The 23,180-nt window shown below is 54.1% G+C and overlaps 4 protein-coding genes across 4 annotated transcripts in view; 3 read left to right on the forward strand and 1 right to left on the reverse strand.

Moving 5' to 3' along the window:
* The window catches only part of LOC119095668 (cryptochrome-1-like), an 18,263-nt gene extending 17,901 nt beyond the window's left edge, over nt 1-362 (forward strand). Inside the window, 1 exon segment of the mRNA XM_037218526.1 lies at nt 342-362. Within this exon segment, the coding sequence (XP_037074421.1) occupies nt 342-362 (21 nt within the window).
* A 1,362-nt stretch (nt 363-1,724) lies between these two features.
* Nucleotides 1,725-10,779, forward strand: LOC119095329 (FAD-dependent oxidoreductase domain-containing protein 1-like). The gene is given in 11 exon segments (XM_037218185.1): nt 1,725-1,939; nt 2,391-2,620; nt 4,153-4,266; nt 5,001-5,096; nt 5,334-5,406; nt 5,970-6,115; nt 6,557-6,690; nt 7,494-7,609; nt 8,240-8,354; nt 9,487-9,554; nt 9,556-10,779. Coding segments are annotated over 11 exon segments (1,326 nt in total). The 5' UTR covers nt 1,725-1,777; the 3' UTR covers nt 9,628-10,779.
* Nucleotides 10,780-11,143: 364 nt separating this feature from the next.
* On the reverse strand, nt 11,144-14,593 carry LOC119095338 (calcium load-activated calcium channel-like). Its single transcript, XM_037218193.1, is given in 6 exon segments — nt 11,144-11,321; nt 11,643-11,787; nt 12,157-12,194; nt 12,196-12,332; nt 12,653-12,730; nt 14,396-14,593. Coding segments are annotated over 6 exon segments (546 nt in total). The 5' UTR covers nt 14,457-14,593; the 3' UTR covers nt 11,144-11,234.
* A 6,586-nt stretch (nt 14,594-21,179) lies between these two features.
* Nucleotides 21,180-23,158, forward strand: LOC119095331 (sulfotransferase family cytosolic 1B member 1). The gene has a single exon (XM_037218187.1). It carries the CDS (start codon nt 21,183-21,185, stop codon nt 22,074-22,076), a length of 894 nt encoding a protein of 297 aa, XP_037074082.1. The 5' UTR covers nt 21,180-21,182; the 3' UTR covers nt 22,077-23,158.
* The last annotated feature ends 22 nt before the right edge of the window (nt 23,159-23,180 follow it).

Genomic DNA, 23,180 nt, shown 5'->3' on the forward strand with positions numbered 1-23,180 from the left:
CTACCCTTACGCGGGCCTCGCGGTACACTTCACTGAGTAAGAATAGTTTTATTTCGCCACCAGAGTACAATCTACTCGTTATAAACTTGTAAGTTAAATGGTAAAATCTCATCAAAATTTCTATACAATAATTTTTAGTAGTATCATAATGTAACGAGTTATTCAGAAGAATGCTAAAATATATAGATGACATGGAAATTATTTGCGACCTAGTGGTGGAAGCAGCAGCTAATACATCCGTTAACGCGTAGTGTAAAGCTGCGCACATCGTGCGATTGGTAAGCGCTGCCGGTTCGTATGTGCGCGTTTATTTTTTAAGTAGTCGCTCTGCATTGTTTTAGGGTGTCATGAAAATGCTGTGATTGTTTTTAATTTTCATGTCCTCTGTATATATGGATATATCTGTTAAAGACGCTGAATCCGTATTCGTTCCCGCCCCCCCCCCAACCACCACACAATGCCTAATTGAAGGTCTTTTCTGCCTTGCATTTTTATTCTACGCACTCTTGCCTGATATCTACATGAAATACCAACATATGCTTATGCACTCAATCCCTCTGCCAGAAACTGTGTCCTGAACACATGTGTTCAAGGCCAGCATTGCTTATTTCTAGATGACATATATTGGTATGTGAGTATGGTGATGTGTTTATTGCTTATATACATTAGTATATGTGAATGTTCTCTACATAAATCTGTGTGTCAGCTGACACAAGAATGAGATGCTATTTCATGGGCATAGTGCATGTATGTTTTGTCAGAAATGTGTGCATATTCAACCATTTACAATCATGTTATATTACAGGCATGTATGTATTTCCCTGGAAATTGATAGGATGCACAACATAAATTCCATGACAATCTGGCTTTTTTGCTGATGTTCATGTTGCACACATTTCACACCCTGAACAATGTAGCACAATGTAGTTGAAAACTTAAAGAATTACACTCACCATTGGACAGAACTCTGGAAGAGTGGTAGCTGGCTAGATAAATAGGTGCTATTAAATAAAGAATATTCACACAACCAAATCAAATAAGTATATGATAATGATGATGATTTGGGCCTTTGGGTGCATTAAGTACAAGAGTCATGATGCCCATCTGAAATAAACAATGTTGTAGTCATGACAAAAATGGCAAAAACTTTGCTTTAATATATATTTTAACATTCCTTACACATTTACTCTGCCTTATATTGTGTTGCAGACAAATTTTACTCTGGATTGGGGGGGGGGGGGGTTGGCAGGCTTGAAGGAGTGGTGAGTAGAGAGAACAGCTTTCTGTTTTCCCAACTAGAGAAAAGTTTAATGTTTATTCATTGTCTTGCCACCAAAAGGAATCACTTTAAAAATGACTGCTTTTCACCTTACTACATAGCACTTCTGCTGCCACCATGTAAGTATAATGCAATTTGAATCTACTCAAGCCTGAAAAGTCCTCTGAAATTTCAAACAATATACTGATGTGTTTTGGGTTCTTCCCAGCCTCTTTGTGACTGAGTGTGGCTGCTCCACTCCACCTCATAAGCCACCTACAACCATGCTGCGTACCTGCGCGCGGCGCACGTGGCGCTGCCGCCGCCAGCTGGAGCCGGGCGGCGGCGCGCGCCCCTCGTGCCATCTGCACACGAGCCGGGCGCGGCCGGCGGACAGTGAGGGACGCGCCGCCGCCGTCGCCGCCGGCGCCCGCCCTGCCCGGCCAGACCATCCCGCGGGAGAAGGCGCCACCGCCAGAGGACCCGTTCTCGCGCGTGGCGCGCCTCTTCAAGGCAGACATGCGCTTCCTGTGGGAGGGACACCAAAGCCGCACCCACTACCCGTCCCACTGCGACGTCTGCATCATCGGCGGCGGCATCATGGGCTCGGCCATCGCCTTCTGGCTGAAGCTGCGCGCCGGCCCGGCCGTGCAGGTGGTGGTCGTGGAGCGCGACTCGACGGTGAGCGCTGGGGGTCAGGACCGGAAATGTGGTGTCGGTGGTGCTGGCGCGAGCAGAGAGCCGGGGATGGTTGTGTTCTGTTTAAGCGACGTGGTGCTCTAGTCAAGTGTTGATGTAGTATTGTGTCGACTGGGTAGTGCGTCCGCGCCTTTCGCCGGCTGTGAACACACCCGCGTCTTTCGCCGGATGTGAACGTCGCGATTTCGTGTAGATATTGGGAAAAAGGAATGAAACATGAAGACATTTGATACACAGCTAATACAGCTGAGGCTGAATGTCATTCCACATGCGCGATCCAGCCACACTGGCCAACCCCCGCCACCAGCTTCTAGTAAAGCTTCTGGCGATGGCTGCGTGACTGCCTGATAGGCGACCGGCTGATCTCCGCCTCCCGTCCCCCTCCCCTTCCCCAGCGTCTGTCCCCGCTGACCCGCCGCCGACCTGTCCACAGTACCGGACGGCGTCCACGCCGCTCTCGGTCGGCGGGCTGCGCCAGCAGTTCTCACTGCCCGAGAACATCCAGATGTCCATGTTCTCGGCGCAGTTCCTGCGGAACGTGAACCGCTTCCTGGCGGTGGAGGGCGAGGAGCCGCCGGACGTGCAGTTCCACCCGCAGGGGTACCTGATGTGCGCCGCGCCCGACCGGGCCGCCCGGCTGGAGGAGAACTACCGCACCCAGATGTACGTGCCACGGCAGCCGAGTGTGCGTGCCACGTCACCCAGATGTGCATATCATGTCAACATAGCATGTGTGGCATGTCACTGGGGTGTAAATGCCTTGTCGTCTGAGTGTATGTGGCCTGCCACCCAGGTGTATGGGGCTTGTCAGCCAAGTGTGCGCGCCATGTCACCCAGATGTACACATTATGTCAGCTGAGTGTGTGTGGCATGTTGCCTAGATGTGCATGTCATGCCAGTGAAGTGTGTATGTCATATGCAGGTTTGTATCTTTTGTTATCCATGTGCCTGTGCTGTACCTTATCTGACCTAAACTGTTTATAGACCAACCTGACCTGGCCCGTCAACCTTTACATTGACTGGCCTGGCCTGACCTGACCTTCATGACCTGACCTGACCTAGATTGGCCTGGCCTGGCCTAGCCTAGCTAGTGTTGAATATTTCTCATGATGGATGCTATAGCCTTGGTCCATGTTTGCACCATACCTGGTTCTGACTAATTAAATATTGCAACGTGCTGTCAGCTGGCATGTGACTGTCCCACCTTGCACCTGGTGGGCGCATACTGGATTATCCTATGTGCTCCCCCATGCGCACAATGAACCATCCCGAACGTGGCTACCTAGGATTTTACATGTTGCATGACCTGGCTTCACTCAGGCGTCCACACCCTCGTGGCAAGCCGGTGCAATATGCGTGTACGTCCGCTGTTCACGCACGTGAGACGTTGATGTCCGCTCTTCACGCACGTGAGACGTTGATGTCCGCTGTCCACGCACGTGAGACGTTGATGTCCGCCCTTCACGCACGTGAGACGTTTATGTCCGCTGTCCACGCACGTGAGACGTTGATGTCCGCTCTTCACGCACGTGAGACGTTGATGTCCGCTGTCCACGCACGTGAGACGTTGATGTCCGCTCTTCACGCACGTGAGACGTTGATGTCCGCTCTTCACACACGTGAGACGTTTATGTCCGCTGTCCACGCACGTGAGACGTTGATGTCCGCTCTTCACGCACGTGAGACGTTGATGTCCGCTGTCCACGCACGTGAGACGTTGACGTCCGCTCTTCACGCACGTGAGACGTTGATGTCCGCTCTTCACGCACGTGAGACGTTGATGTCCGCTGTCCACGCACGTGAGACGTTGACGTCCGCTCTTCACGCACGTGAGACGTTGATGTCCGCCCTTCACGCACGTGAGACGTTGATGTCCGCTGTCCACACACGTGAGACGTTGACGTCCGCTATCCACACACGTGATACGTTGATGTCCGCTGTCCACACACGTGATACGTTGACGTCCGCTTTCCGTGCACGTGAGGCGTTGACGTCCGCTCTTCACGCACGTGAGACGTGATGTCCGCTCTTCACGCACTTGAGACGTTGACGTCCGCTGTCCACGCACGTGAGACGTTGACGTCCGCTGTCCACACACTGAGACGTTGACGTCCGCTTTCCACGCACGTGAGACGTTGACGTCCGCTGTCCACACACGTGAGGCGTTGACGCAGTGTCTGCTCGGCTCCCGACAGTGAGAACGGCGCCAAGGTGGAGCTGATGACGCCGGCCCGGATGAAGGAGCGCTTCCCCTGGGTCAACACGGACGGTGTGGCGCTCGCGTGCCACGGCCAGGAGAACGAGGGATGGTACGTGTGCTCGCGTGCCGCGGCCAGGGGAGCGAGGGATGGTACGTGTGCTCGCGTGCCATGGCCAGGAGAACGAGGGATGGTACGTGTGCTCGCGTGCCATGGCCAGGAGAACGAGGGATGGTACGTGTGCTCGCGTGCCGTGACCAGGAGAACAAAGAATGGTACGTGTGTTCTCATGTCATGGCCAGGAGGACAAAGGATGGTACGTGTGCTCGCGTGCCATGGCCAGGAGAACGAGGGATGGTACGTGTGTTCGCATGTCATGACCAGGAGAATGAGGGATGCTACGTGTGTTCACGTGCCATGGCCAGGATAACAAGGGATGTTACGTGTGCTCGCGTGCTCGCTCCCGCTCTCACCAGTCGCCATGTTGCCTATCACAGACGGAGAACGATGAGTAGTAAGCGTGCTCTGTTCTCACCGCGCGCCTCTTGGCTCTGGACTGGCTATGCACGCTGTTGATAGCGATAAGTGGCTCGTGCGCTCCCTGCCGTTGCACTTCCACCTGCGTGACATGGTTAGGGGAGCGAGAGACTGTTGTGTGATCACTTGGGAGTGGCGTGGGCAGGACTCAGCCCGCCTTAGTGGTCAGAGTCACGGCGGAGAACGGGGTAGGAATTTTCTCCCTTTCCCCGACTTGTGGCTGGGCTGACCCAGAATGGCTTCAGGGGATTGCTGAAACCATTGGGCTCACGTGCTGAATTCACAGAAACCACTGGCGTTTGCCGCAGGTTTGACCCGCACTTGCTTCTGCGGGCGTTCCGACGCAAGGCCACACACATGGGGGTCGAGTATGTGGAGGGCGAGGCGGCCGGCTTCGAGTCCAGGCAAGTGCGCTGCTCACGCTCAGTTCATCTCGCTGATGTCGCAGGGGTTTCTGTGGTTGCGATCATGACGTTGTTTCAGCCGCCATCGATCACGTTCAAGACCGGTTGGTGCTTGATGCTCTGATACAGTTGTCACCCACCGCTCGGGTCATTCGTGAAACCGCCACTACTTGTACCGGACATTGTTCGTGCCCTGTTGTACTGGAGCGTGGTGGCCGACCTGAGCCGTGTCGACAGATACGTGGCGAACATGCAGGTCGCGGGCAGGCAGTCGGTGGCGGGGGGCAACTACGTCCTGGACCGGGTGGTGGTAAGGCACGGCGCGAGCCGAGCACTGGCGACTGTGTTCACTGGATGGTGTCACAGACCGCGGCTAGGCGCTGGATGCGACCTGGGATGAGCTGTGGCGAAGGGCTTTGTGGCGTCATGTTATTTATTCCGCGTGATAGGAAATGCGTATGTGCCGGTATGTATTTGAGTTTACGTTTGATTAGTCAGGGCACCTTAGGCTGGTGCCATCTACCGGAAACGGCGTTCGTTGAACTGCATCCGAAGAGCACCTTTGTCAAGTCGCGCGTTTAAGGTGGTGTTAGTGGGTGGCCGAGACGCGGAAGCCAGCCTTTGTTCGTCGCGGGGCGTCAGTTCATTTTTTCTTGAAATGCGCCTTGTTCGGGGGGCACACAACGCCAGCAGGCCGGTACAGTGTGGCGCAGTCGGACCGTGCTTCTCACGTGGTGCCAGTCAGCGTAGCCGAGTCGCATCAGCCGGGCTTCTCACGGCGTTTCTCATGTGACGTCAATGACGTAGCTTCGGTGAGCTGACGGACTGCGCCGAGGCGGCGACGCCACAGTGACGTCACACCGGTCGCCGCAGGTGCGGCAGGCCGACGGTGAGGTGAAGACGGTGAAGGCGGCCGTGTTCGTGACGGCGGCCGGCGCCAACACGGCCGAGGTGGCCCGCCTGGCCGGCATCGGCGAGGGCGAGGGCCTTCTGGCCATGCCCGTACCCGTCGAGCCCAGGTGCGCCACCACCGGCGCGCGCTCCGGCGAGCTCGGGTGAAACGGCGCGCGCGGTGCGCCGTTTTGAACGGCCGCACATGTGACGTCATTGTTGGCGTAGCGACCTTTGGTCTGAAGGGATGCCGCTCAGGTCGGGACTGAAGGATGTGCGCCAGGCGGCGTGTGTGATCAGTTTTGCGTCTTTTGCGTGTGATATCGCTCCGCCAAGCTGTGTACTCGCACCTTTGATGGCGTGTTCGGAGTGTGATGCCGTCCCGGACGACGCTCGACCCCTGGTGTGCTGACGTACGCGCGGACACCGCCGGGCGTGGGCTGCACGCTTGCGACCGCGCCCACTGGTGATGACCCGTGTGCTCACGCCACCTCGTCACTGCCGTCCCTGGAGGCCCCGCCGACGCCGTCCTCAGCTGACGACCGATGACGCGCCACCTCCGCCGCCAGGAAGCGGTACGTCTACTTCTACCACTCGCCGGACGGCCCGGGCCTCGACTGCCCGCTGCTGGTGGACCCCACGGGCACGTACTTCCGGCGCGAGGGGCTCGGTGGCCACTACATCTGCGGGAAGTCTCCCACAGGTCAGGCGGCTACGGCCAGTTTTGCCGCGCGCCACGCGCTGTTGACCTGCCAAGTGTGCGTCGTGAGCCCTGCGTGAGGGACATTCAGGAAACGTGCGAACTTTGTTGGAAGCTCTTGAAAGAAGTGCATAGGGCGCTGTTAAAAGGTTGCAGTCTGCACAATGATTACAAACGCGTCAGCTAGCGCCCGTTTGTTTGCCTTTTTCCCTTACGGGGTACGGATGGTCTAGCTTATACGAATGGGCACGTGTGGGTGAGCTACTACAGGGTCACTGTTAGTTAAGCTGGAGGTTCACACAACACAGGCGCGTGTAGCAAAGGATGTCATGTTTCTTTTAGCGCTATACTGACCCAAATACAGAATGATATGAATCGTGTTGCCACCCTGCTGTTGTGTTGGGACCTGAGTGGTTAGTAATGTCACACACATCCCCAGTCCACCCATGATTCACCTCATCCGCCTGGTTTTCGAGTCGCTTGAGCCCTGCGTCCCAGTTCGCCCCAGGTTGTATTGTCCGCTCCGCCCTCGCCCTCCGTCGTTCCCCGCTTGCGCCCTCCGTCGTTCCCCGCTTGCACCCTCCGCGGCGCTCCCCGCTCGCGCCCACCGTCGCTCCCCGCTCGCACCCTTCGTGACGCTACCCGCCCTCTCTCTCCGCCCTCGCTCTCCGTGTCGCTCCCCGCGTAGCCCCCCCCCCCCCCCACCCCCACCCCCACCCCCCTCCCGTCGCTCGCCGCTCGTGCCGCGCACCAGCTGTCCGCGACGCGCGCCCTCACGGCACGTGACCTGTGACCTCGCTGCGCAGGAGCGGTCGACGACCCGGAGCCGGACACCGGTGACCTGGAGGTGGACCACGGCTACTTCCAGTCGCACATCTGGGCCAACCTGGCGGCGCGTGTGCCTTCGTTCGAGAACCTCAAGGTAGCTGACGCGTTCTGCCGAGGCGGCCCGTCCCGTCGTGTGTGTGGGGGGGGGGGGGGGGGAGCGGGCGGCCGCGTGCGTTCCGTAGTGCTTGCCGCCATTCTGCCGGTGCACAAGTGGTCAGGCCTGCACACAGGATAGGTGAAGGAAGGAGGCCCCATGGGAGCAGTCCATGCTGTGGCTCGACAGAGGGTGTTGCGTGCGCGTGTGACGCCTGTTTTGTCGCGTGTTTGAGCCTCTTGTGTACGCTTAGCGGTGCTGCGGTCCGCGACTCAGCAGTGCGAAGTTAGCTGCCCTTCGGACGCCGGTATTTCCCTCCTTACAGCGATGTCTCCGGGGCATGTACATTCGCGGCGATGAGGGCGGGTGATGCGCCTCCACCTCGTGTGCGCCCCCGCTGGTAGCCTCGTATTCTCCGTCGGACCGCGCGGAAAGAGACGCGTTGCGGCGCGCAGCAGCCGAAACTGTGCACGATGCTGGCGCGTTATGGCCCACACCTTGCGCCACGTCCGTCGCGCTCCACCCAAGAGCCAGTGTGTTCCCTTCTCGCCCTCGCCCCACCCGGTGTTGAGTGTGACGCACGCGGAGCATCGCGTCCGGTGGCGCCGCTGACAGGCCGCGGCTCCGCAGGTGAAGAGCTCGTGGGCGGGCTTCTACGACTACAACACGCTGGACCAGAACGCCATCATCGGACCGCATCCGTACCACCACAACATGTTCCTGGCCACCGGCTTCAGCGGACACGGTGAGACGCACAGACACGGACACACAGTGAGACATACAGACACAGACGCATGGTGAGACACGCGGACACAGACACACAGTGAGACATACAGACACAGACACAGACACACAGTGAAGCATACAGACACGACACATGGTGAGACACGCAGACGCAGACACAGACACACAGTGAAACATACAGACACAGACACATGGTGAGACACGCAAACACACGCACAGACACACAGTGAAACATACAGACACAGACACATGGTGAGACACGCAGACACAGACACATGGTGAGACACACAAACACAGACACAGACACACAGTGAGTCATACAGACACAGACACATGGTGAAACATGCAGACACAGACACGGTGAGACACACGGTGAGATACATGGTGAGACACGCGGTGAGACACGCAGACACAGACATGCGGTACGACACACAGGCGCAGACACACGGTAAGATACATGGTGAGACACGCAGACACAGACACGCGGTGAGACACACGGTGAGACACATGGTGAGACACATGGTGAGACGCGCAGACACAGACACACAGTGAGGTCGGCAGGGCGAAAATACCGACGCTGGTCTTTATGCGAGGTGGTTTTGGCGTTGTCGGACGCTCGGTACTAACGAGTTTTTCGCTGGGTGGTCTTGCAGTCTTGGCTATGCATTAGAATGACCATCGTCCCGTGGGAATGGGAGTTGTCTGGCCCATACCGTCACGTTCCAGCGCACATTCCAACAGTCACGGAGTCCATCCGCCGGTGGCGGTGGTGGGCGCGACGTCTGCGCGACATTCATGCCCGCCCCCGCCCCGCGCCGCCGCCATGTCCCTCCCCACAGCCGCACCGTCCGTCCGTGGCTGGTGGCCGGGCCGCGGTACTGGCCTCCGACGCTCGGAGTCCATCCGCCGGTGGCGGTGGTGGGCGCGGCGTCTGCGCGACATTCATGCCCGCCCCCGCCCCGCGCCGCCGCCATGTCCCTCTCCACAGCCGCACCGTCCGTCCGTGGCTGGCGGCCGGGCCGCGGTGCCGGCCTCCGACCCTCGCCACCAAGCGCTAGAGGACCTCCGACTGCGTTACCCCGGGACCTCCGACCTCTGACCTCTGACCTCCGACGTTCGCCGCCCGGCCGCAGGTATCCAGCAGGCGCCGGCGGTGGGACGCGCCATCTCCGAGCACATCCTGGATGGGGAGTTCCGCACCCATCGACCTCACCCGAATGGGATTCAAGCGCGTGCTGGAGAACAAGCCGCTGCTGGAGCAGAACATCGTGTGACGACAGCCGCCGAGGCGGTACGCGGGGCTGGCGGGCGGGGGTGGGACGGTACGCACTCGTAAGGGATCTGGGACAGCTCCGGGAAGGGCACCCCAGAGGCGGATGGGAGACCCAGCGGGCGGCGATGTAGGCGGCAGACGGGTGGGACGCCCGGCCAGGCCGGCCCGGCGCGGAGGCTGGGTGGGACCTCCGGCCGCGCGCCCAGCCGTAGTCACGTGCTAGGGTGGCTCTGGTGCTCAAGATGAGCCCACCTCGGCCCGAGCGGGGAGAGCTGTGCCACCAGCAGCGCGGCAGGTCGCTGTGGTGCGCCAGGCTGCTCTGCCAGTTGTTACCTTTCTAGTTCTTGACAAACTTAGTGCGGGCTGACTAGCCGTCACTGGGAATGTTTGCCTGTGCTAGACCTGTCGTGCAATTTGTACTGTGTGGTTTGCCAGTTTGTTTTGTACAAGCCGCGGCGTGTAAAGCATGAACGCTGGCGAGCTGCCCTGGGTCGGCCTGCGACGGCTGGTACCTGTGAGGCCGTGGTCTTCGCTCAGCGGCGGACGGCCGTGACGTAGGCGGCTGCGATGATGTAGTCTGCACCTGTTAGCGCCCAGGATGAGCCGAGTCTGCGGCGTCGATGCGCTCGGTGGTGCGACGCCGCGACGCCGGTGAATCGTGGTGCGTGTAACCTAGTCGCCCAGCGGTAAAGACATCTGATAATGGGTATCTGACAATCGGCATCCCGTTTGACGAATGAATAACTGCCTCTCGTGGACACGGGATGCGTAACCATGCGATCTGACCGAAGTGACGTCATGGCCGCACCCCGCCACTCATGTACGTGGAATGCATAGTCACGCCACAGTCAGCGACCCTTTGTGACGTGACAACCGTACTCCTGCGTTGACGGTTCGCCAAGCCGTCGTGTTTGGCCATAACGTCCCGGCACTGGCCCAATGGCTGCGTGCGACCCCGCCGGTCTTCGGCCAGTTATGAGTGCCACCCGCTGGGTGGGGCGCGGCGCGCGAGCAGTACCGGCGGGCGAAGCCGTGTTGGGCGGCCGGCGAGGCCCGGTCTGGGGAGAGCAGTTCCCAGCGGGTCCCGCCGGTGCCGCCCCGTTGTGACGCCCCAGGCAGCGGCGGGCCGCTGGGGCCTCATGACGGCGGTGCTGCAGCGTGCGCCGCGTTAGAAGATGAATGCTCGTCAAATGTTCAGCCAATACAAAGGTGATATTTGCGGTGTGTCACTGAATACCGTGCCGTCTCGAGCGGCAGGCGTCTGCCTCCTATCGCGCCAAATTCTCGTCGCTAGACCGGTTCGCCCGCCTGACGCGCGGCCGCCTGCAGATTGGTACGCCGGAACGCAATCGCACAGCGTGTATTCAATCGGCAAACAACCGCACTGGCGGCCCACGCCACCCAGCCCGCTCCTTCGGAGGGTACGGGCAGCACCGCACACCCCACAGGTAGCGGGTCAGCGGCGCCGCCAGCCGCACCAGTGCCCCGGCCTCGCGCGCCGGGCGCAGGCCGCGCCACGTGCCTCCGACGCGGCCCCCGGGCGGCTATAGTCGTCGCGCGCGCCAGTCCACTTCCGCCCAGCACCGCTGGCGGCGGCCGCGGCCGGCCCTAGCTCTGCTGGCTCGGGGGCTGGAAGAAACCGCTCTGCTTGCTGGCCGCCCGCGACGGCGCGAAGCCCAGCAGCTTCTGGATGTTCTGCAGCGCGACGGGGAGGGGCTGTCAGTCGGGGTGCGGCCCGGATACCGTGGAGGGATCTGACGGATCCTGCTGCGGATCCGACGGGTTCTGCCGTGACGTTGCTCATATGCGTGAAACAAAATTGATAGTGGACACATTGCAAAACAATCGCCGATTAGGCATACGCACAAACTAACTGCGTTTCCAAGCAGCTGGACTATACCTGTGCACGAAAAGAAACCATCGAGGCCCTTCCATAATCCAAATCTGCATCGACATCGACAGAAAGGCGTCCATCGACGCTACGAGAGCGGGCGAAGGACGCCGCCGAACACTCGCCTGTCTGATGGACATGGTGCAGAGGATGTAGAGGAAGATGAAGGAGCAGTCCCTGAAGTCCTCGCCCACCAGATTCCGGTGCGACAAGCCGCGCACGAACGAGATCGGCTCGAAAGGTAGACGAGCCACCACCCGGCCGTCAAAACTGAAACGCCATGGACGAAGCCGTCACAGCCAATGAATGCCTGGCACACAACGCCAGTGACGTCATCGCGTGGCAGTGGCAAACTGAGCATCACGCCGCACCGATGACAAACTGAGCATCACTGCCGGAGAATGGAGGTGGCGCAACGAGCAGGTGCAACCGACCGCATATCATCGAGCTTTACGCCTGAGAAACAAAGTCATGTCGACGTAGGCCGATACAAACTTGATCGAACAGCATTTCTGTCCAGCGTGTACGTCTTACTAGTAGTCCGGAAAGAGCAGACACGAGAACGATGCCAGTATTGCGCCGAATATGCTGTACATGTGACAGTTCTGCGAGGCGTCGTGACGCACAGCGTCGACTTACATTGAATTGAACATGCTGAGGAGAGCAGTGAACGTGAAAACCGATTGCAAACATGGACTTCATCTTGACCATGGAGAGCTCGCGACTGTTGGTTTTTAGCCTCTCTTCCTCCCTCTCGATCTTCTTCTTTTGTTGCCGATCGCTGGCGTCTCCCCTAGCCTCCTTTTTCCGCTCCACTGCGGGACACGCACATCACATATATGTTGCAGCCCCGCTCAAATACATTTTCTAAGGCCGCGTGCTACATGACGATTGCAGTTGGCGCGCCTTAAAGCACCACAAAACGACAAATACCAGCAGTAACACCGTTGTCGATCCTGCAATGCTGGCAGGAGGTAGTTAGTGGTAAGACAGTCCGAAAAATAATATCGGGTGGTACTGGGCCAATAATGGTGCACAAATAATCAATGTCAGCATCATCTGTTTACCCTTCATAGCGAAAGGTCGCGAAGCTTTAAGTAAGGAATGCGTCGCGCGCGCAAAACGCCGAACTTACGTTTTTTGCTCTGCCTTTCTACTTCGGCCTTGAGCTTCTGATACTTTTCACTCCGGTAAACTAGCAGCCATGTGAGTCCTAGAAGGCGAGAATGATACCACAGGATTAGATGATCATCAACATATAACAAAAACAGTGTAACATCTAGCACAAAATATATCAGATGTAGATCCAGTTCACACATGCAGATGTGCAGATGTAAAGCTTGTAATAACAATCCAATGTGGATGTGGCATCCAATGCTCACCTTGAAAAATTATGGACTTTTCACCCAACCCTGGACGGCAAAATATCTCCCGCATTCTATCCCATATCAAGGTATAATGCATGGTTGTTAATGACATAAAATGCATGAAAGGAATATATTCTGGCTAATCCATCACTTGCTCCTATTATCTTGAAAAAAGTTTCAAAATATTTAAAAAAACTGCCTATGTATGGCCAGCCAGGAGCATTTGCATGTCCTCTAGGGGGAGCAGCAGTACTACCCAACACCCTGGGTAGTGTTACTCAGCATCGTGGGACTCTACCTAGTACTCTGAGGTGCCACCCATCACTGTAGACTACCTGGCATGCTGGGGCACCATCCAGCACCCTAAGTTGCCACCCAGCAGCCCAGCTGGACAGTGGGAGCAATGAAAGCTGAAACTTTACATTTAACACCTGGGAAGACATATATAAAGCATAGTTTAGCATCTACCCCCCCCCCCCCCCCCCCCCCTGCACACACTGAGAATTTCTGTCAATTTTTGCCTTACAATTTATTTCATGACTAGAAAGCCATTGGTAGTGGTGCTTCTGTCATTGCTCTTTTTAGTCCATGGGACGGCTGCCTAAGACAGAAAGAAAGACATCACTATCTCTGCTATTTAATATTTGACATGGTTGCAAACCTGTTTCATAATCAGTAGAAGTGTTAGTAGAACTGTAGTAGTGTTATGTGGAATTCATATAAAAATAGCATAATTGTTTGACAGGCAAAATCACTATAAAAAGGTTAAAAGATACTTACAAGTCAGAAAAATCAACATTCTCAAAAGGAATAACTATTGGTATTCCAAAAAGTAGCTGACTCTAAAATCCAGATGAACCACACTACAAATTGTTTTACTTTTACATATGGGTGCAACAGATCAATATGAGAATGAATTGCCTTGTTTCTTTATAAGTGTCCTCATTCATGTGTTGTGGATTATTGTTCATGTTTATATCAGACACACACACATGTCCGCAATATACAAAATAACCCAATAAGTGCATTTCTACCTTCCCATTATATCACCCCTGGTTTGGGAAGCATCACTTATAACTTATTCACAGTGAATTTCAAATTGGGTAAACAAAAATCAACAAAGCTAGGCAATATATATCTAGCAGGTTTTTTATGAAAAATATCAATAACCCAACCATATCATATACCATAATACTAACATATAATAGCAATATTGGATCAAGCTTCTGTCTGATGTCACCGGATCACAAATACACCCAACTTTGATGCTTTCTATGCAGAATTGTTCAGTGACACATTTTAACCCAAGTTCCAAAATACCATGATGTGGGCAGTTTTTTGGGCTCATGCTGATGTAACTTAATTGTTCTGATTAAATCTGGTCACCTAGACCATCATGTCAACACACCTTAGTGTCATGACTTACATTGGTGCTGATTGTATATATTACATCATATTTCAAGACACGGTAATTCAAACATATTTCAACCCCTTCACGTTTGCATACTTACCTTCTCCAAACAATGCAGTGCATATTGATATAAAAACAATAAGAATGGTGTCAGAAAACATGTTGTCGTAGGCAGTGGTTTGGCACTATCTTGACAATCCTTGTCTTTAAAGTCAAGTAGCTGCCACCTTCCTACCCTGCACGAGATAATATCCTTATTTATTTGCCACGTTACTCCAAACACGACTACACCGAACACTTCCAGCAACTTCACGCTTCACTGTACCCTAAATGCATCTTGGCGAGGCCACTATTTGTCTTATGTGTGTTATAAATGTAGTACATGATTTGTAATGTTTTTTCTTCCTTTATGCGTCCCCGCATCATACACGGTGCTGCCTGCTGCCTATACTACCAAATGTGCAGAAGGGTAGAGCAAACGTGCGAAATCACCATGTGAATGCTTAGAGCGTGTGTGTGTGCATATCTATAACCAAGCAATCAGAACCAAAACTATTTCGAACGCTGTGGGTAGAGAGTGCGCTGCGTTTTGAATGCAAATATCTGCTCACCAAACGTTGAAATCGGGTCCGTACCACATTGTCCACGGTACAGAATGTCCAAAGGTACAGAATGCCCAAAGTGCATAATGTCCGATGTACAGAATACCCGAAGTTCATAATGACCAAAGAACAAAATTCCCAAAATGCGACATAACTTACAAAATGGCTCAGTGTGGAGGTGTTCATAATATCCAAGGTTAAGAGTGTCCAAAGCAGGGGCGGATCCAGAGGGATGGGGGGGGGGGAGGCACGGAGCCATGGCCCCCCTGTGGCCCGTTGGCTCCAGGGGGACCCATAGCCAGCCAAACAGGTGCAGTTTTTTAAGACCCAAGGCAACAAACTTAGACATTTGTGAATTTCCAGGCGACCAAGAACATTTGCAAGCGAAAGCGAATGGCCCACGAGAAGTAAAGAAAATCTTCAATGGTTGAACAAACTGTGAATTGGGAACGCTAAGCCTCATTGCACTCTCTAAGGGTCCTTTGCTGTTTCTGGGGGACCTATATACCGGCTTGCGGGGCCATTCCGATCATAACGGATTCTTCCGCGTCGCCTTTGATTTCTTTGCATTTGCTCGGAGGGCCCTGTACTGTTGCTGGACCCTTCCTGCTAGCGTGCCGGGACACTCTTGTCAATCAAGGGCCCTTAAATGGATTCGTTCCATTCGCCAGAAAGGCTCTGTAGGCTAGATCCGACATCCCATATCTTAAGCTGACGGGGTATTCTCGGCTGCTCAGAAGCCCTTTACGTGCGTCTCGGATAAGCTACCGACACACTCCCGATATGCCCAGGGGCCCTCCACACTGGTCTAGGGCGCTTCCGATTCCCTGCCGCTTGCTTGGTGCCCTATGCTCTTGTCGGAGACCCATCTGATTGCCTGTTTGGGCACATTCGGTCGTTCGGAGACACTCCACACTGAGTCCTGGGTACTTTTCATATGAATGGGAGCAGGGAGGGGGGGGGGGTCTACGTTCTTGTGGGGGCCTATCTGATAACCTACTCGTTCACATTTGAACGTTCGGACCCTCTTAATTGGGTCTTGGGCACGTCCTATTCGAATTGGGGCCCTGCGCACTTGTCGAGGCCCCTCTGTTCGTCTCCTCGGCCACGCCGGACTGTTCGGGGGTCCTCCACATTGGGTCTTGGTATTTTAATTCAGGGCCCTGCGCTTCTATCGGGGTCATTTGATAACCTGTTCGGGTGCACTCCATCTTTCGCGGGCCCTCCACACTGGGTTCTGGGTACTTCTTATTGGAATGGAGGGCCCTACGCTCTTTTAGGGGCCCCTTTTGATAAGATGTCCGGGCCCATTCGATCGCGGGGGAGATCTCTGCATCTGGTTTTGGGTACTTCCTGTTTGAATGGAGGGCCTTCCGTTCTTTCCGGGGCTCTATCTGTTAACCTGCTCTGGCGCACTCGATCATTCGGGGCCCTCTACACCATGTCGTGAGTATTTCATATTTGAACGGAAGGCCCTACGCTCTTGTCGGGGGCCCCACCTGCTAACCTTCCTGGGCACACCCGATTATTCAGGGTCCCTCCACATTGCGTCCTGGGTACTTCCTGCCTAAGTGGAGGGCCCCACGCACTTGTCGGGAACCCATCTGTTCGCCTCCTCGGCCAGGCTGGATTGTTTGGGGCCCCTGCATATTGGGTCTTAGTGTTTGAATTCAAGGCCCTCCTCCTGTAGGAGTCATCTGATAATCTGCTCGGGTACACTCCATCTTTCGGAGGCCCTTCGTTCTTGGTTCTGGGTACTTCTTATTTGAATGGAGTGCTTTACGCCCTTGCCGAGCCCCTTCTGTTAAGCTGCTTGAGCACCGTCCATCGTTCGGGGCCATTTATTTAGGGTGTTGAGCGCTTTCTCTTTTGAATGGAGGGCCCTACGCTCTTGATGGGAGCCCCATCTGTTAGCCTGTTTTGGTACGCTCGACCATTCGGGGGCCCTCCACATTGGATCTTGGGCACTTCCTATTTGAATGGAGGGCCCTGCGCTCTTGACGGGGGCCCTTTATGTCAACCTGCTGGGACACACTAGATCGTTCGGAGCCCTACATCTTGTGTCGTGAGCATTTTGCATTTGAATGGATGGCCCTATGTTCTTGACGGGCTCTATCTATTAAGCTGCTCGGGTCGGCGGCGGATGCAGAAGGCGGCAGGGGAGGCACGGAACCAGTTTCATAACAACAAAAACAACAAAATTGGACGCTTTTGGGCCTGCAGACGACCAAGAACAATTGCTGGCAAGTGCAAAGTGTTCATAACCAGACGAAGCTAATTCTTCCCTGGCTGAGAAGCCGTTGCTTGGGGAAATTTTGGGGCTCATCACGCTGTCTAGAGGCATTATGCCGTCAATTGCGCTGGCTCTATATGTCCACTTGCTGGGTCAATCTGATCGCTAAGGAGCTTTCCAAGTTGCCCTTGATCTCTTGGTATTTTCTTGTGGGGCCTAATGCTGCTGTTGGGACGCTATCTGCTTTCACACCTGAGCCCTCTTGACCGATGCAAGTTTTTCGGGGGCCCCAGATGCCAGGGTGCGCTCAGCTGCTCAGGGGCTCTTCATATTAGTCTCAGGTTCTTTCCACTTGTTTGGAGAGCTTTGTGCTGTTGCTGGGGCTCTTATAACGGCACCCGATGCACCGAGGCACCCGATGCTCAGTGGCTCTCTAATTTGGTTAAGGGCTTTTCCCCTTTCATCTCATTTGAGGAGGACTCCTCATTCCTATCGAGGCTCTTTCTGTTAACCTGCCCATGCTCTCTTGATCGAACAAGGGTATTAATTCATGGTCTTGGATAATTCCCTTTACTCAGTGGGTACTGCGTTATGGCTCGACTTTATATGCCAACCTGTAGGGCCACTACCAATCGTTTATAACCCACCACGTCAGTCTTGGGTTTTTTTTGCTTGCTCTGACATCCCTATACTTGTTGACGGGAGCCACTTTATTGACCTCCTGTAGCACCCATGATCGCTCAGGTTCCGTCCCGATTGGCCTTCTCGCCTTCATCTTTCAGCAGTAGTCGGATGTGCGGTGATGAATTTTTACGCGTAATTGTCGAACTTCATTGCACATGCCACCGACGTCGTACGTGTCATTCCCCTTGACTTTTGAGTGTGTAACAGTTATAATACTAGCGCATCACTTTTTAGCATATTTTAAATGCTAGGATGCTTTACAATATATTTATGACAAAGGAACAATTCTGCATTAGTCATCAGCCATCAGATGATTACATCGCCCAGACGGCTAGCCGTAAAGAAGCTAGGAATCAAGTCCGTGCTCGGATTTGATGGCTGTTAGCAGCCAACTGCAGTTAATTTTCCCTTTTGTTCCGAAACACTCAGCCCCGAATTATTGGCTTTACCATGATCTGTAGAAAATGAATGAGTTATATGTATATACATGCGTAGCATGCCTAGCTTTATAGAGCTGCGCGGAATAAGACAGGTTTCTATATTTATTACACCTTCACACACACACACACACACACTTACACACACTTACACTTACACTTACACTTGCACTTACACTTACACGCACACGCCACACACACACGCGCACACACACGCGCACACACACACACACACACACACACACACACACACACACACACACACATATATATATATATATATATATATATATATATATATATATATATATATATATATATATATTTATGTATGTATGTGCATACGCTCCATGTCGTTGGTCTTCAAATGTAATGACCGGAGTGCAAATATATCTTAAGGGGGGCCCGCTCTGTTGGGGGCCCAACAATGTTACGTGTCCCCACCTTGACAAAATCCTGGATCCGCCCCTGACTCTGAGAATGATGATTTTGGATAGCAATTTGAAGGACAATTTTGGTTAGGTTTGTTGTTATAACTATATTTTGATGCATTACCAATACATCTTGGAGTGAACGTCTTTTCAACAGATTGGGTGTGATGAAATTTTGATTTCAAATGACAGCGGGGCGCACGTCGGCTCGGTTGGGAAGGTTGATATTCGCTGTTAATGTTTCCTGGGCCAAAGAAAAAAACGGCGGAAACGTCGGCACGAAATTTCGAGTTCTTTTTTATTTCATCCTTTCGTACTTGAGAAAGTTTTAAAGTTCCAAGCAGGTCACCGGGCTAGACAATGTCGGCTGAGTTCAAAATCTAAACGAACTCTGGAATTCTACAGCTCTCATATTTTTTACGCATGAACATATTTGGTGAATATTGTACGTTTTCCGTTCTCTGTGACATGCGTACATTCCGGTTTTCTTTAACCTTTAAACATTCTATGATCTTATAACTTGTAGCGGAATGGCGAGTATTCGACAGTGTTTGGCCGGGCTGGCAGTAACCAACTCGAGTTATTGCTCTTGAGCGGCTGGGCTAGTGTTTTCTGCGTCAATGTCAAATTAACACACTTGCAATGCGCTTTATATCTTTCGATTCCTGACGTGCGTCAAAAACGATAAGTTTCAGCAGTTCAACTTACCACCTAGCCAGCTTTACACATGAAAGTTTTTTTTTCAAAATCTCCCGACAGAGCCAATGTCAACGATCTAACCGGCAACGATGATGCAAATTGCGGACATTTTGTGACAAAATATTCAAGGAAATTTTGGGACGCAGCCAACAATAGGGCAAGAAGGAGAACATGGCAAATGGCGTTTGACATTTGGCCAGGTGAGCTGGCGTTTTTCAGCCGCGTTGTCATATTGACTCAGAGAAGACTTTGCCATAAGACACGAATCATCAATCCAACAGGGTGGTTTGATCTCCATGGCTGGAAAGTACAAAAAGGCGAGTGAAGTCCAACCCTCAGTTCTGAGAGTAGAGCCCGAATTTTCCTGTATGTAGGCAACTGGCTCCATTCACGTATGAAGAAACTGCACGTAGCTTGAAAGCAACGAGGCCCGTGCAGTTCCTCGTATTCCCTAACTCCAGAGAACTGCTCAAAGCTAAGAACGGGCAAAGCGTCGGGAGGTGCGAATCGCTCTTTCTGGTTCACCATTTCAGCGACCGTGTGGCCACGTCATTCTGCCTCAGCCAGCCGCGCCCAACTGAGCTCAGGCGTTACCGTACGCCAGACGAGATGGGTCCCGCGGTAACCCACAGCGCAACCACAACGCCCGCCCGCAAGGCGACGGCACCGATGAATGAAGGGCCGCTGGAAACGGCTCCTTTCGCTCCCTTCATAAGCACCTTCACTTTAAGGAACAGGAAAAAACGATGCATTAGACTTGCCTTTAAATATGTAGCTAGGGTACCGCTGCGGTGCCGCACCGCCCGCTCGCTGCCAGCGCGGCCGTGCACACCAGCAGGCAGAGGACTGTTGGACGAGCCGCTCTCAGTCGGTGGTCCGTGCCGGCGCCGGTGATACAGCCGGTGTTGATCGGGCCGGTGCTTCATCCGGCCTTGATCCGGCTGGCGATCCAGCCGGTCTTGATCCCGCCGGGATCCAGCGGGTCTTAATTCAACATAATTTATGATGTATTACACTTGATCCAGATCAACTTTTGCTCCGCTATCCTAATAGTCTTACTGTTAACCAACACACCGTGCAGGCCAATTTATTGTACCGACCGTCGCCAAGTGTTGGCTGACCCGGAGAAGGACCTAAGAATACCTGGTGCAGAAATCCGTATATTTCAGGAAGTTTCTCGGAGATTCAAAGTTCAACACCACAATCTCGCATTTGGCATGCTGATGATCAGATTGTCTGCGGATTGAGCACACTCAGCAGGTTTTCTGCTCGGATAGCACCGAAATCAAGTGATTATTGTGCTTTAGGCCATGGTACCTGCGTTGCACTGAGCCGTGAAAATGAGAGATAATTACATATGCGCCTGTTCATTGACGCATACTTACACTTTTTAGCTAAAATAATGCTGGAGTGTAGGTTTTTGCAGTTGGCCATAGCAGTGTGAGTTTCCGACCAGGCCTCGGTGTTGTAGTCCTCAAGCTCGACCAGTGGGATGGCGCGCGCCGCTGCTATCAGTGGGAGCTGAGGGAAACCTAATCTCGCTCTCGCTCTTGTCAGTAAGTCACGAGTTTCGTCGGGCGGTACATTCGTCTGTCGGTAGCAAGACAGTCCGGTGAGATAGCCCGTGGTCTTGGCAAGTAAGAAGTTCGGCTTGGAAGGCACCCTGGTTTTTATTGTTTCGACCAGCGGCGCAACAGCGCAGACAACAGCAAGTGTTGCCATGGCGACCGTGAGCGCGACAGACGAGGAGACAGCTCGACGGGAAGCAGCATGCCAAGGCGATGCGGCCAAGCTGGCCCAGATGAAGGTACCGGATGACTGGAAGATCCTGCCGGCCGACCCCAACTACAAGAACCCCCTGGTGCGCCACTTCCGCCACCGTGGCACCGTGCTCACCAACTACCACCTGGTCAACGGCTGCGTCGAGCACTGGGCGCGCTTCCAGGCGCGTCCCACGGACATCTTCGTGGCCAGCTTCCCCAAGTCGGGCACCACCTGGCTGCAGGAGATCGTGTGGAGGATCGTGCACGGCGAGACAGGCGCCGGGGGCAAGGCCGACACGCCGCTTGAGTATCGCTTCCCCCTCCTGGACATGCCGTCGGCAGTGAACATGGAGATGCGCTCCGTCCACGAGATGGACGACCCGCGCCTCATCAAGACGCACCTGACGTACGACCTGCTGCCGCCCAGCGTGCACACCAGCGGCACCAAGGTGCTCTACGTCACTCGCGACCCCCGCGATGTCTGCGTGTCCTACTACCACTGCACCCGCATGGTCAACTACGAGAAGTACCGCGGCACCTTCCCGGAGCTCCGCGACCGCTTCGTGCGGGGCGAGGTGATGCACGCGCCCTACCGCGAGCACGTGCAGGGCTACCTGCGTCACGCCGACACCGTGCTCTGCGTGACGTACGAGCAGCTGCACGCTGACCGCGCGGCCGTCGTCCGTCGAGTGGCCACCTTCCTCGGGCGGCCCGTGACCGACGACCAGGTGGAGAGCATCGTGAGTCACACCAGCTTCGGCGCCATGAAGGAGAACCCCGGCACCAATTTCCGCCACTGGGAGAAGAAGGGCCTAGTCACCGCCGGCCAGGAGGGCACCTTCATGCGCAAGGGGCAGGTGGGCGACTGGAGGAACTACTTCACCGAGGAGGAGGGCGACGCCTTCCTCAAGTGGGCCAACGAGCCGGTTTGAGGGCGGTGGTGGAGGAGGCGTGCTGTCGCCACCGGCCAGGCTGCTGCGGTGTGCGGATGCGTCAGCATGCGCGCGGCACTGAGGAGGAGGTGTGTCTGACTGGTGACTGCACCGGAACCCTCGTGTGCTGCGTTTTTGCGCGAGCGTCGATTGCGTGCTGACGTGGAGTGCTGCGAGAGGACCTGCAGGAATGGTATTAGCAGTGTTGTAGATGTAGTTTGGCATTTGACTTTATGGGTGTCTTTCCGAATCATGTAATACACACTTGCCACATGGAGAGTAAATGAGAGCAGATTGTTGTTATTTCATGTATTGCCATGCATTATTTCCCGCAGGATAAGGGCGCTAGAGGAGGCTACACTGAGGTTTATTCCGAAATAAAACTTTAGAATCGCTAAAGATATGACGCTTGGTAGCTAAGTTTTCGATGCTTCTACAGATCCCATATAAATGAAAAACCACGTCTGTCACAGATTATGAGTGTTGACCATTTTGTCTGGTCATTGTCGATTTCATGTTGTGTTCACTTATCCGGTAACGAGCTAACCTACTTTTGTCGCAAATAAAAATTGGAAGCGACCGTCCTACGTTCATTTGCTTTGTCTTATCGCGGTAAATTGTAACGCGATTATAAACATACATTGCTCATCCGGAGGTCAAGCCGCGTCTAATCCTCTACACGGAAAGCATACAAGGATATTTTTCTGTTATGGCCTGGTTGCATTTATTAAAAGTCGCACCACCTGGTCGGCATAACACTGGCATATGTTACTCAACGCAATTGTCTTCGCAGCCGTGCCAGTCTTGGTTTTTGAAGTAGCATTGCGGATAGGCGCAGGACTTAAGTCATACCACCCAGCTTAGCAGGGTTTAGTTTGAATGACTTGTTCAATTTGCGAGATCGATGTTAACATAGGATAATCTGTGAACACTGGAGAAGGTTTTAGGCACCTGGTGGTGGGTGCCTATGTGTCTTCCTTGATCAGAAGGTGTGTATCTAACCGAGAGGATGTTTGCATGATACAGGACGAATCACAGGTCAGTTAAGCAGAAGAAAACTCGCTTATGCACAACACGCTTGCATCGACAACATAGTATATTAGC

Source organism: Pollicipes pollicipes, unplaced genomic scaffold (assembly GCF_011947565.3).
Source record: "Pollicipes pollicipes isolate AB1234 unplaced genomic scaffold, Ppol_2.1 Scaffold_4219;HRSCAF=4965_pilon_pilon_pilon, whole genome shotgun sequence".
NCBI classification, from domain to species: domain Eukaryota; kingdom Metazoa; phylum Arthropoda; class Thecostraca; order Pollicipedomorpha; family Pollicipedidae; genus Pollicipes; species Pollicipes pollicipes.